We start from the raw sequence: 14,464 nt of genomic DNA, 5'->3' as shown, positions 1-14,464 counted from the left end.
GAAATTGTACGCCAAAAGTTTATTAATTTTCATGTCAATATATTTACCTCTATCTCTCTGTCGCAGCTGTCGTAACGCTAATCGTATCTGCTTTTTCTCTTCATAATCATTGGTCTGTGTAAGCTGAAAAGAAACATTATAACATTGATACAACAAATGCTACATAGATTTAGAACTGAGTTTTTTTCTCGGTTAATCCACAATGATTTGTACAGAACATGTTTTAATTTTATGGTTTCTGCACTTCATTGCATTGTATAGTTCATCATTAAACAGGGGACCGTGTTTATGAATGTTTAATAAGCATTTATGTAATTCAGTGTTTTTTGCATTTTTGTTCAACCAGAATAAGTGCATTCAATAGGTCAACTTCTACGTATGTTATTGGACAAGCAACAACAGAAAGAAAATGGAAACTGAATTAAAATCCTAATTATTGTTGGTAGACTTTTTTGGCGGATGTCTACAGCCTAAGATTTGATTTAAGCAAGTTTCTCTTTTTTTCACTAAGTGTGCATAACACAAATTCCTGCACTTAACACCGCAGCATGATTCTGTTTTCTTGTACCTAAATCTTTTGTGAAGCTTAGTTTATGTTAAAATGATAGAATTTAATAGAAAGTATTCATATGAATAATATCTAATAAATTGGGGCTCTAAACTAATGCAGATATTGAGGGAAATCTTTGTAACAAAAATAGTTTATTTCCACAAAAGTCTAAGAACACTCTTTGCTTATTTAGAATTTTAAAGAGAATGATGAAGGGTGTTTTTTTTAGCTAAATGGTCATTATTTACATTTTTTCTTTAAAAAAGATAAATATGCACCATTCAACCATAAAAATGATCTTCTGTGTATCATGAAACCCCAACTTTTATTTCACCTAATCCTATGTACATGCATGCCCTTGCTCCCTTTACACCACTGCCCCATTTACCTTCATCTTATTAATATCTAGACCTCAATTGTATTCTAGTAAAACAATAAGTAAGGCAAAACTCTTGTTTTAGGTAAAAACGTGGAAAATCAATCTCTGTATTGTCAATAAAGGGGAAAATTTCATTAAATTTATGAAGCTGTTGTACTGGAAAATTGTTTCAACACATAGAAGATATTGATCTGTCAAGAATCAATGTGTATAATCTGTAATCTATTAAAAACATTAAAGAATGTTGAGATCAATTGGCAGGTATATTTTATTTTTACACCTGTGGTTTACATTATGTAAGCTCCATACAGTACTGGTGTCATTTCCTTTTTTCCCCCAAATGGTAATTTTCAATTGAATAATTTTGTACTTAGACAGGAATATTTGATAAGGTTTTTGACCAATAATTTCAGGGCTCTATATCAATGAAAATGTTTTGCTTTGAAGTAAACTCTCCAGGAGTATTGTTAATTGTTCTTGCTGTTTTTTGTCTGTTGTTTTCTGGAGTCTGGTGTTTGTTAACCCGAATAAATCAGTTGTTATATCCAATCAAAATCCTGGATTCATGACGCGTTTTTATTGTATAAAGAATTCAGGCCCTCGCGAGTGGGAGAGTCGATCACGGGGAGAGACTGAATTATTCGGGTTAGGTGTTTGTATAGTCTAATATTCTTTGTTACTCCTTTTGATGCATAATATAGATAATCTTAACATTTGATTGGCTATTTTCAAAATAAAAGGAATGGAGATATGGGGTAATATTCATTAAACAGCAATCAACACCACATGGATACAACAATGATAATTGTGAGGTCAGTAATAGCTGTGGAAAACCATTGCCATCACTTGGTTGAGTATATAGATATAAGTATATCTCATGTATTTGAGCTTTCTTACTCTCATCATTTGATTAGCCTCAAGTTTTGCAGCTATCACTACTAAAGATAGACAAAAAATTCTTAATTGCACTGTCCAAATATTCTATACCCAATTTATTCCATCAGTACCATAAAATTTCCTCCAGTGGATATTAAATTCCATAATATGTCTTCCATTGTGAACTAATATTATAAAGGGAATTTCTATTTCATAACAGTGACAGGTAACTTTACATAATTTCTAGACATGAAGGGATTCCCCAAATTTCAAGTTGAGATCTCTAAAACATAAGACTTTGAATACTTTATTCTTATACTTTCATGGTAAATATTTTGAAACAAAATATATTTTCAATTCAGAGTTTCTTACCTTTGCACTGATCAAGTTCTGCGACCGCGACCACAGAAGATGTGATCGTGGTTCGGTAGGCATATCCAAACTTAATTTACGATGCATGTAACTGACAAACATAGCCAATGTTTTTATAATTTCTAATAAATCTCTATTGAAGAACAATTCAACATTTCAAATTTCCAACTGTCAACCAGTTATGAAATATTCCCATAAAAATATCCATACATTACGAATTTAAAATCAGCAATAAATATAACAGAATCCATGTCGTTTATATTTAATGTCTATGACACAGTAATTTTCTTTTTTATTTAACTGTCACATGACCTCCAGCAAAATTAGTTTGAAACGGTATTTACCCCCACTCAAAATATTTACTTGTAAGGATTTAAACATTGTGTAAATAGCTGAATTAAAGTAATTCAAAAGAATTCAAAATTGATATAACGGTAACAAGGCTATTCAATATACTGTCCCAAACATTCTACGATTCTTCCTCAGGAATAATTGCTATCTTAATGTCATGTATCATGTCAATCAGCACAAAATCTGTCTTTTTATAAAAGGTTATCGTAATCTACACTGTCCTGTGTGAAAATTAAAAACATCTTAATACATGATAACACCAAAAATGACTCCATATCCAAAATGAAAAATAAATTATCCGAGACACATCAATGTTTTCATTCTGTTGAAACTTGGCTCTATCTATCTATATATGTAATAAATTGGCCTAACGAAAAATAAATATATTGATAAATCTTGGATTGATTCTTTAACGATATGCTAGTCCAATACATGAAAGGAATTTCCGACAAAAAGTAAACACAGTCTTTCATTATTATGGTGAATAGCATGCCATGGTTTTCATAATAACTATCTAAGTAAACGGTATAATCAACAGGGGATTATAGTCATAACGGTGAACATTCAGGTAACAAAATTTGAAGGCAATTACTTCCATGACGAAATAAATAAGAAATAATTATTTAAAATGGTGTATATCTTAAAAGATATAAATGTTCTTTTATGAAGACTAAAATTGGACAAATTAGTTACGTAATAAAATAATTAATTTGTCTATTGTGTAACAGAGGGTGGAATTACACAAGTCGCAATTATAGAAATGGAACCAAGTTCTTACATTGAAATATCAATTTGAAGTTTAAAACATTTTAAATGAAGATATGATTAATGTCAAGCTACAAGGTTTTCATAAAAATCTTCTTTCACACAAATCCAAAATATCGTACAACATAACTAATGAAGTTCATATTATTTCATTCAATTTTTTTTTTCTCAGGAATTATGATATTAACTGTTTATTTTAGTGTATGTATTACCAAGGTTACAGCATCCTTGAGAATGTGGCCTTAAATTATTTCTCCATATATGTTTAAGCAATTTAATAAGATTCTGATACTGTTTTAAAATTTTCTCCTTGTCAAGTTTTCATGGTGTCCTATTAACTCTTACTTTAGGAATGATGAATTTTCTTTTTGAAAAAAATCTAGAAGCAGTTGATTTCATTAATTTTGAAATGATCCTTACTATTCTAATTAAAATTTTCAAGCATGCAGCTTAAATCACTCGAAAAATTAACATACAAAAAAAGTAAAAAACCAAAATCTTTGGAGATGCAAACTGCAAAATTATGCCTTTCCATGTAAACTCACAAAGCGATAAGATTTTTTTTACAAAACAGTACAAAAACACTTGTCACAATTACCCCATAAAATGTTCTTATCATATTTACACAAAGAATTGTCAGAGCTTCTTGTTGTATCATACAAGTTCAATATGTATAAAGAACATAACAAAATAAACATATTATTTACTCATAATATTAATCCCTGTTCTTAACACCTTTTTGTTTTATATATAGATTGTCAAGTGCTGTGTTTAACGTGATGAGACCTCCTAGTTAGCTTGTGAATGGAATATCTCAAGAAGAAAAATATTGACTTATGTTTAACTACATGTACTTCGAGTGCTTAATTTGCTTCTAGCTGATAGTTTCCTTTGTTATTCCTGTAAATAATACAATGCAATTTCTATTCTTTTACATCACATGTAAAAGGTACAGTCTTTAGTAACCAACTTCTATGAGGGTCTGGATGGGTGGGAGGAGGGTCCCTCATTTCTGTATTCTTTAACTTTAAGGTTATTATTCTCTATTCTTTTCTCACTTTTTTGCCCATTATTCTCTATTTTTTATTTGTTTGGCCTATTTACTCTTTTCTTAATTTGTTTGGCCTGTTTTTCTCTTATTTTTATTTTCTAAACCTTTCATTCTGAATTGTTTTCTAATTATTCTCTATTCTGCAAACCCCACCAGACCCTCATTCATTGCAACTTGAAAGCAGACATTATCTTTAGAACAGTCAACATCATGCAATTGCCATTCAGCATTCAAAATGTATACTCATTAAAGGGACGGCCATCACTACATGAGTATCTTGTTAAAAATATCCAAGGGGTTTAGTGAAAAGTCCTTTCACAAGACCACTGGTAAAAATAAATGGTGTACTATCCATTGTCTAAGAAAGATACGAATTGAAAAGTCATTCACACAATCTAACATAAGAAAAATTGGCAAAGATAGACATCAATAAGTTGACATATATTTGTTTTCATTTTCTTTGTCAACCTTATTTTGCACCCTTTTATATTCCTATTCATTTATCGTTTCTTTCACAGTGAATGCAGTAAGATGAAAAGTAATAAAATGAAAAACAGTAAAATTCATTGTACAACAAGCGTTTAATATTAATAGCTACATTAGACATAAAACATAGGACATTTAAACCCTCCATCAATAAACTTTTATTTTAGAAACTGCATGTATTTATAAATCATGGCTGCTATTTTTATTAAGATTTAACAACCCCAAAATAACTCTTATTAAAAAGAAAGTCATCTGTTATACATGTACTATCAACATTAAACTATGCAAAGGACCAACACTGGTAACCTCTGACAATGGTTCCCTGTCAGAGATTGTACAAGGTACCATCAGTCTTATTTCCTCATTGTGAAACAAACATTTATCACAGATTTCAGTATCTGATTAATATCATAAAACAAACATTGAAGTTAATTTCAAACAATTATATGTTCAACTGGGTCTCAATTTATTTCTCCGATTTCACACTTTTGTCAATTTCTTGCCAAAATTACGATATCTTTTACAATCAATTCTAGATTAGTGTCGGTAAGTGTAGTTTTGCTTTGACAGGAAATTAATATGTTCATCCACGCCATAAATCACTCGGTTGCATGTTAATTTGTAATTTCTACATATTTGGTGTCAAGTATTACACAACTGATTCCTAAGATAAGTACTTTGTAAATAAAATATATATATAACTATCCTCCACAAAAAAAAAATCGTCACGTCTTCAATGACACTTTCTTTTCAATTTTATTGTTGTCCTTTTCATAAAATTTTGATTCATGGTTTAAATGATAATAAACATTTCAGTTGTATTTGTCAAAACATCTGATATATCTTTAATAGTTGAAAATCTGAATGTGTTTTAAATAGTAAAAAAAGACTACGTCAAAAGATAGTTTGGTCCTGTAAATCAATACTCTAATAATTTTGACATCTGAAATTAAAAAAAAAGCTCATAACATGGAATTATTTAAAATTTCCTGTTGATTAACTAAGACGTTATTAAGAAACTCAAAATCAAATTTCTTAAGGCAAAATTGACTGTAGATGGATTTGCCTATTCTTTTTATGTCCCTTTTTAGGTCCCTTTTGCTCCAAAAGAGGGACGAAAGATACCAGAGGGACAGTCAAACTCATAGATCGAAAACAAACTGACAACGCCATGGCCAAAAATAAAAAGACAAACAGACAAATAATAGTACAGATGACACAACATAGAAAACTAATGACTAAGCAACACGAACCCCACCAAAAACTGGGGGTGATCTCAGGTGTTCTGGAAGGGTAAGCAGATCCTGCTCCACATGTGGCATCCGTCGTGTTGCTTATGTGATTACAAATCCGGTAAATACTCTAATTCAGTAGGTCACATTCGTGAAAAGGGAAGGGTATTGTAGTTACAACATAAGGAACATATCCGATATCATCTATCAAATGTTCCTAAAAATTTATATATCCCTGGCCTTCAATTATTTCATTCCTGATGAACGTAAATACAGAATCCAAAAAGACTTCAGACATAAAAAATTAATAAAGTGTTATTTTCATTTTGAAATAATTCATTTCTTTTTTATTTTCAATCCATGCAATTTTTTATTAAAAAATAAACAGTTTTATCACTTGCATTATGTATTACATAATGATATGTTTAAAGTGAAATTGGTTTAGGTATGAATCAGTATAGATGTGGCATCAGTCAATGTGAAAGCAAGCCTCAGACACAACAAATCCATCAAATTTTCATTAATGATCAAATACAATCTTTAAAAGAAGCTATCTAGAGGTTAAATACACTCTAAAAAATAGACAAGTTTCTATACCATTGGTAAACATTGTTTCTTAGATAGCAAGTACATGTAACTTCTCAGATATTTTAGATGAACAATTTGTTAAATTAACCCATTTGAAAAAATTCACTGCATGGTTTTCAAAGTTTTCATGGTTATTAATTTTGTAAATAAAATAAATTGCAGATTTGTCAAAATTGAAATCACAAATTCAATTTTTTTTCACATTGCATTGCATTGCATGAAAAAAATGATTTTTGGTAGCCAAAGGTTACGATCCGGTCACCTACTCTTTAGGGTGAAGAGTAGGGGAGTTGATTCTTACCCTTGGCTAGTGAAGATGACAGTAGTTAAACAATACTTGCATTCTAAAAGTTACTAAAATCAAATTTCAAATATAATTCCATACCAATTTTCTTAATTCGTCTTTACTGTCAACTTGGCTGTAATCTTGTTGAGCTGTAGAATCTTGAGTTAGGTCCCTTTTGACACCATTTATTCTCAAACAGCTATCAACAAATTGATGAACCACTGGTTTTCTTCGTAGCTCGAATGCTGAAATAATAACAAACCATTTATGTCAATATCACTTAATTATCTTAGGAAATAAAATAAAACTTACCATACAGATATTTATGATAAAATCTTAACTTTAATTCTATGAACCTACATAAAAAATTATGAAAGTGTATCCCATAATTACAATCAAATCAAAATTTTTACCAAATAAATATTTTATGATAGAAAAGTTATTCACAACTTGCTAATATTGGAAATTCAATGTGTTAACATCCAATAGTACCCCGGTACATAAACTACACAGTCCTGAGAGAATTGTAAATTTACAAATCTCTTTTTGAAGACATCTTTATATATCTTAATGGCTTGGATTTGAAAACGTTTTATCATTTAAAAAATGTCTGTCACATTTTTATTTCAAATGCTATTGTTTGTTTATGTTCTAATATTGGTGCCTGTTCAAGAAACTATCATATAGATCACTAAAACATTTATGTTTCAAAGACATTACTGTGGATAAACTTGTCAATCACGGGAATATATTCAGTACAACTACGTCAAATGCATATGAGACACGTCACTACAGCACTTCAATAATGTTAATAATATTTACATTTTGTTTCATTCAAAAGTTCATTTTTTGAAACTTGTATAAGTAGAAAACAATTGATCAAACAAATGATCACACAGTGTCAGGTTCTTATCATATGTATGACATGTATATATTCATGGTAGGTTTCAATTCTTATGTTTTTATACGACTGCAAAATTTTTGAGGTCGTATAATGGTATGATGTTGTCAAACACATTTGGTTTCCAGACAATAATTTTAGTATAAGTCTATGGATCTCTTTGAAATTGTACCACATGGTTTTATACCACAAAAGGAAGGTTGGAATTGATTTTGGGGGTTATTGTCCTAACAGTGTAGGAATAAGGGGCCAAAAACAAGCATATTTCTTGTTTCAGGACAATAACTTATGTATAAGTGTATGAATCTCTATGAAATTGTATAGCAAGGTTCCATACCTCAAAAGGAAGCTTGGGATTGATTTTGGAAGTTATGGCCCAAATGTTTTAGGAATAAGGGGCCAAAAACAATATTTTTCTAATACTTTGTATAAATTGCTTATTTCTTGGAAAGTTTTACAGAAATTTGGTAATAGGTAATAGATCTTTTTTATTCAAGATAAGAAGACGTATGAATGGACTGATTGAATGATGGATGGATGGACAGATGGGAACAATATTGGATGGATTGATGGATGAATGAAACAAGGATGGATGGATGAAAGATGGATGAATGAAAGATGGATGGATGGATGAAAGATGGATAGATGGATGAAAGAGGGATGGATGGATGAAAAATGGATAAATGGATGAAAGATAGATGGATGGATGGAAGAATGGATTGATCAATGTTCTACATCCAGCTGGTAATCTTTCAACCATTAAGTAAGGACAAATTGTTTTGTGATATGAATATGAACAATGATTTACACGGATTATCACTACTATTTATAACATGCTAACTCACACAAGAAAACGTCACTTTAACCAGTCTTAGCCCTTAAACTCTTAAATTCCACATGATTGGCTGAGATGCAGATAATACCAATATTACAGGTCTGTTGTTTAAACAGCCAGGAATAATATGCACAACCTCCAGCACTTAAAGAGTACAACTTATTGTCATACATCCATGATATGAATATCAAACATCATTTCTACCAGACTAACATCCCTAGATTGATGTTTATAGCGTTACACAAATAAATTATCCATAGAAACATGTCTTTATTAAAATAAGGAGATGTGGTATGATTGCAAATGAGGCAACAATCCACCAAAAGAAAGACAAGCATGTAAACAACTCTTTATAATTCGCTGTCAAACAAATTTTGTTATACAAAGAGCATAAAAGGTACCACAAGTTAAAACAAGAATGTGTCCATAGTACAAGGATGCCCCACTCGCACTATAATTTCTATGTTCAGTGGACAGTGAAATTGGGGTCAAAACTCTAATTTGGCACTAAAATTAAAAAGATCATATAATAGGGAACATGTGTACTAAGTTTTAAGTTGATTGGACTTCAACTTCATCAAAAACTTAACCTTGACCAAAAACTTTAACCTGAAGCGGGACAGACAGAAGGACAGACGGACAGACAGACGGACGAACAAACGGACGCACAGACTGAAAAACATAATGCCCCTAGGTGGGGCATAAAAATGTGTATGTCTGGGTATGGTCACGGATTCATCTCTGGACTCAACACCCAATGGAAGCCTGCTGCCCATTCCACGAACTATGAATAAGACTGGGAGATATTACAGGACACGATTTCCCTAAATCATATGTATGACTTGCAGTTTGTTTATACTGAACCAAATAGTTTAAATAAGATGTGACAAATCATTTTTGAACAAGTATCAAACTGTGTTTTTATTAATATCTTCTTTAGTAAAACCTTAAACAAATATAATCTATCTCCTCGAGCTCAACCAAATATATCAATCACTCCGAATTTAAAATTTTGCTGTATTTACGTCAAAGCCACATGAAAACAATTCAAACAAACGTCATCATAAACTCCCAATGTGTCAACAAATACGTTTATAAATTAAAAAATACTTGTCTCAGAAAAGGTACTAGATATAATTACAAAATATCTAATCTAAACTAAACCATTGGGTACTTTAAAAAGTTAGCTGTTCATTTTTTTTATTTTTAAACCTCTCAAAACCTTTTTATACTGTGTTAACCTAGATGTATGTAACAACAAACATTTTTCACATATTGTATCACATCTGAAATCAACGAATATTAAATTTTGATAGGATTTCTGCATAATACAAAATACAAGACATGAATGAAAGTAACAATTCATGTATGGCCGTTTTAAAAAAGCATCAAGGAAATACATAATTTTTTTCTGTACATGTCAATTCCTTGTGCGATATTATTTTTTATAAACACAGGAGAACCATAGTTTTTATCACCACATGAATAAATGTCAATCCTTATATAATGTTTATTCCCTATTTCAGAATGTGAATAGTTTAATCTTACGTGATCTACAAGGAAATTGAATTTTATTGGTAAATAATATAGTTTTTTTGGCACTTCATTTCACTAGCAAAGTAAACAAACAAGACAATCTGTGTATACAGTGTAAATGTTTACAAAAATCTTTGGTCTAGTTTCATGACTCTTATCTTGGCTTTTACTATGGTATGAAATTGTAGTACATGTATATGGAAAACAGTCAGATATTGTTTTTCATCTATTAAGTTTTTTCTTTTTTATGTTTGACATTTTTTTCAAAAATTTGCAAGATGACACAAGGCCTACCGGTACATATTTTGACATGTGCAACCAAAATAATAAAAGTTCTTACAAGTCTTTCTCAAGAAAATGATATAATTTTTGTATGTAATTCCTAATGACTTTTTAACCATCATGTCAATCTCCCGCCTAGCAATATGTAAATTTTTGCACTTTTAGGATAAAACGAGATCATTTACATTCATAATAAAAAATTTGCTTAGTCAGTGAACAGGAAATCACAATAATTATAAAAATAAGAAGATGTGGTATGATTGCAATCGAGACAACTCTCCACAAGAGACCAAATGACACAAAAATTAACAACTATAGGTCACATTACGGCCTTCAACAATGAGCAAAGCCCATACCGCAAAGTCAGCTATAAAAGGCCCCGAAATGACAAATGTAAACCTATTCAAATGAGAAAACTAACGGCCTGATTTATGTCTGCTTTTGAAAAATACATTACAACTTAAAAGTTTTATACCCCTCTAAAGAAGGGTGGTATTCTGGTTAGTCCACATTCGTCCGTCAGTCCATCTGTCTCATGAAAATTTTGTTAAATTTTTCTTATAAAAATAAGGATGTGGTTTGATTACCAATGAGACAACTAAAGGTCACTTTATTGCCTTCAATAATGACTTCGAAATACAAAGTGTATTCTTTAAAGACTTAGAAATAGGTAGAAGGGTAAGACTAAGCAAGCGTTTGTATCCTGTCTTGTTAAGAAAAAAACAAACAAAATTTATTCCGAGGACATTGAACGTGTGTTTTTCTATAATACTGAGATGTTTTTAACTTATTATAATTAACGCTGTAGATGATATCTAATGTGAAAATTGAAAATCTTGCATAAGAAGTCTGCTAACATGTAGTCTTTGCAACAACAGAGTTAAAGGTCAGTATAGAACCTAATTGTAAAGGCCAATGACATGGACTGTATATAACAAATGTTTATACAATCAATACAATTTTGACTGCCGGAATAGCATGGTTGCAATAAAATACATTCATGCATATGCTGTCTGATACTTAATCCATACATTGAAAAGAGAGAAACCTGTGTAACAATAAATCCTACTATAAAATTCTTGTAAGTACCGAAATAATCCACTTTATAGTCAAATGTGGATAAAGCCAGCGATAAAAATATTTTAAATATTAGGTCATGCCAAATCTGCATTTTTAATGTGCATCATCGTAAAATCAACCAGGTCACACTTAACCTATTAATTTACATAAAGGGCAACAAATTTGTAGGCAAAAGTGCACGGTTGCGCTATAAATATATGTCTCATGTATGCGTTGTCTGATACATAATACATACATGTAGAAGAAAGAAACCTTTGTAACAATAAATTCCTCTATAAAATTCATGTATTGAAGTACTGAAATAATCCACATTGTAGACAAATGTGAAAGAAAGCAAAAATATTTTACATATTAGGACATGCAAAATCTTCAATTTTGATGTGCATTATCATAAAATAGAACCAGGTCACACTTAACCTGTTAATTTACATAAACATGTAAAAATCAATGAAAAACAGTTGCATATTTGAATTATGTTCAACCAAGTGTTAAACTACCTTATTAATAATATAATATGTAAAAGGAAATTTAAAACATCTCAAGAGCAATTTAATCAAAGTGAAGTAATACAATGTGCTTCAAAGAACTTAAGTGTATTTTGATGGTTAATATACAAAATTTATTACTTATTTGATAGAATGTAGATGCAAAAAGTACATGTATCAAAAAAGAATAAATTGGTTCTATTAGATTGTTCAACTTTTTTGGCTATCATTTAAATCTGCGCTATAACAGTCTGATAAACTTGTAAGTCTGATAGAATTAACTAAGATGTTGTAAACAATGTAATAGCACCTGAAACAGCAAGTACAGTTTGGGCTGTACCACTTTTTGGCTTACCATATAGGAGGGTCTAGATGGGGGTTCTTCATTTCTGTAATCTTTTTTTATTTAGGCCATTTTTCTCTATTCTTTATACTTTTTACCCATTATTCTCTATTCTTTATTATTTAACACCTCATTATTCTCTATTCTTTATTTTTTTGGTCCATTTTTCTCTTTTCTGTAAACCCCCATCCACACCCTCATAAAGGAAATTATAAAAAATCAAGCATTCCTGATTCTGAGTTATACTGTACATGAGTTAAATAAAAGGCCTGTTTTAGAGTAACAAACATCTGTAGCAATTATATATGCAAAATGCAACCATTTTAGTGAGCATTAATCTTTGCGCAAAGAATTTACTCATAAACTGTTTTAACACAGAGATATGTCTTGCCTGTGTATTCTAACTAATCACAAACTTTAATGGTGCCGATGCCTAAGTCTCCTTTTGAAATGAAATCTGTGACTTTTGTTGCAGGAGAGACATAAAGCATTTATTTTTATTTAATTATCTACTTGCAGTTGAAAAGCCTTAACATAATAATGATTTTTGTCATGATAAACCATTTATACATACTGTGAATTCATTTATTTTTGTGGGTACCAATTTTCGTGGATCGAGGAAAAGTTGATTTTTCATGGATATTTATTTTTGTGGTTTTGGCAAAGTCTGCATACTTTCCTTTAGAAAATTAGTAATTTGTTGAACATTTAATTTCGTGGTTCACTTGTACCCATAAAACCCATGAAAATCGGGGGGGGGGGGGGGGGGGGGTCCTCGGTGGCCGAGTGTAATCACTAGCCAGTCAACACTGAGGTTGTGAGTTCGAACCCCACTCCAATCTTAATTGACTAGGATTGACAGTTTTTCCTATCGATGGTCGTGGTTTTCGCCGGCTTCCTCCACCAATAAAAACTGGCCGCCACAAAATAGCCCAAAAGCGGTGCTTAAAAGTGGCATTAAAACACCAAAAATCAATCAATCAATCATGAAAATCAGTATCCAATGAATAACAACGAATCCACAGTACATAATTTTTACCCTCATTTTTTTTAAGATCGGCAAATGATAATATATGGCATTATACATGTTTATCATTTACGAAATTATTCAACATTAATTTAGTTTAACAACCCAGAAACTAAAAAGACACAGAATATAACAATTATCCACTGCCTTTGGATCAAAGATATGATTGTTATATATTTTTGGAGTTAAAATAGTAGCTTTACTGTTCAAGTTGAACTTTGGACTTGTTTCCATTTTTAAACTTAATAAATAATATTTAGAAAATACAGAACCATTAGGTAAGAAGCATGTCAGTTAGAATGAGCAAGGAATCATTTATTATTAAGTTAAAATTCAAAGCTATTGCGTAAAAACTGTAAGTAAATTCCAAAGTCTTGAACTAACCTCTTAAGATTCCCATTGTTTTTCCAACGTCTGAACCTTTATGTAAATATATTCCAAATATAAACAAAAAATTTAACTTCTCTATGGTAAGTAAGTTTAACTATGATCTAATGAGGAGTGCTTGAGACCGAAGCTTTAAATATGGTCTCGTATCAATTCTTTTGTTTGTATGTTTACATGTTTTTATCAATTACTTTACTTCTTTGTTTTTGAAAACTTTATTTTATCTATTGCCAAAACATGACTAATATTGGACTTTCCGAATGATGTTGACTTCCCTTTAAAACTTAACTTTAATTGTTTAAACACCTGAATTTGTCAAATTTTATTGAACAACGTAGGTAGGCTCTTTATCTCACCAAAACATTTTGATATTCAAATGAATTAAAAGACGGTTATCGTTCATTCATATAAACTAACATAAAGTCGTAATCTTAACCAAGACTTCAATCGTTTGATTTACAGTGCATGCAATATTGAATAAGACCTGTCTGGGTTATTGACATGGAAGGGGTAAAGGGTTCAAATCATACATGTGCAAAATACCCCACGACTCGCGTGCTTGACATATGAGTAGGTTGTAGGCATTGTCATGCTGACTTTGTGCAATATTTGATTTTTAAAAACCTTTGTTTTAAGAAGAAGAGAGATTGTA

The 14,464-nt window shown here is 30.7% G+C and overlaps 1 protein-coding gene across 11 annotated transcripts in view; it reads right to left on the bottom strand.

The window, feature by feature from the left end:
* The window catches only part of LOC127711762 (uncharacterized), a 135,151-nt gene that overhangs the window by 82,376 nt on the left and 38,311 nt on the right, over positions 1–14,464 (bottom strand). For 10 of the 11 annotated variants that reach the window (XM_052217874.1, XM_052217879.1, XM_052217882.1 and 7 more), the window contains 3 exons: positions 13,810–13,845; positions 7,036–7,181; positions 48–123 (listed from right to left, as the gene is read on the bottom strand). In XM_052217874.1, coding sequence (XP_052073834.1) covers positions 48–123; positions 7,036–7,181; positions 13,810–13,845 — 258 coding nt within the window. The remainder of the gene's footprint in view (positions 1–47; positions 124–7,035; positions 7,182–13,809; positions 13,846–14,464) is intronic. The other variant, XM_052217875.1, reaches the window with a different exon arrangement.

This window comes from Mytilus californianus, unplaced genomic scaffold (assembly GCF_021869535.1).
Source record: "Mytilus californianus isolate M0D057914Y unplaced genomic scaffold, xbMytCali1.0.p SCAF_8, whole genome shotgun sequence".
Lineage (NCBI taxonomy): Eukaryota > Metazoa > Mollusca > Bivalvia > Mytilida > Mytilidae > Mytilus > Mytilus californianus.
Note: the sequence above shows the minus strand (reverse complement) of the source record. Positions and strands in the feature narration are given on the sequence as shown.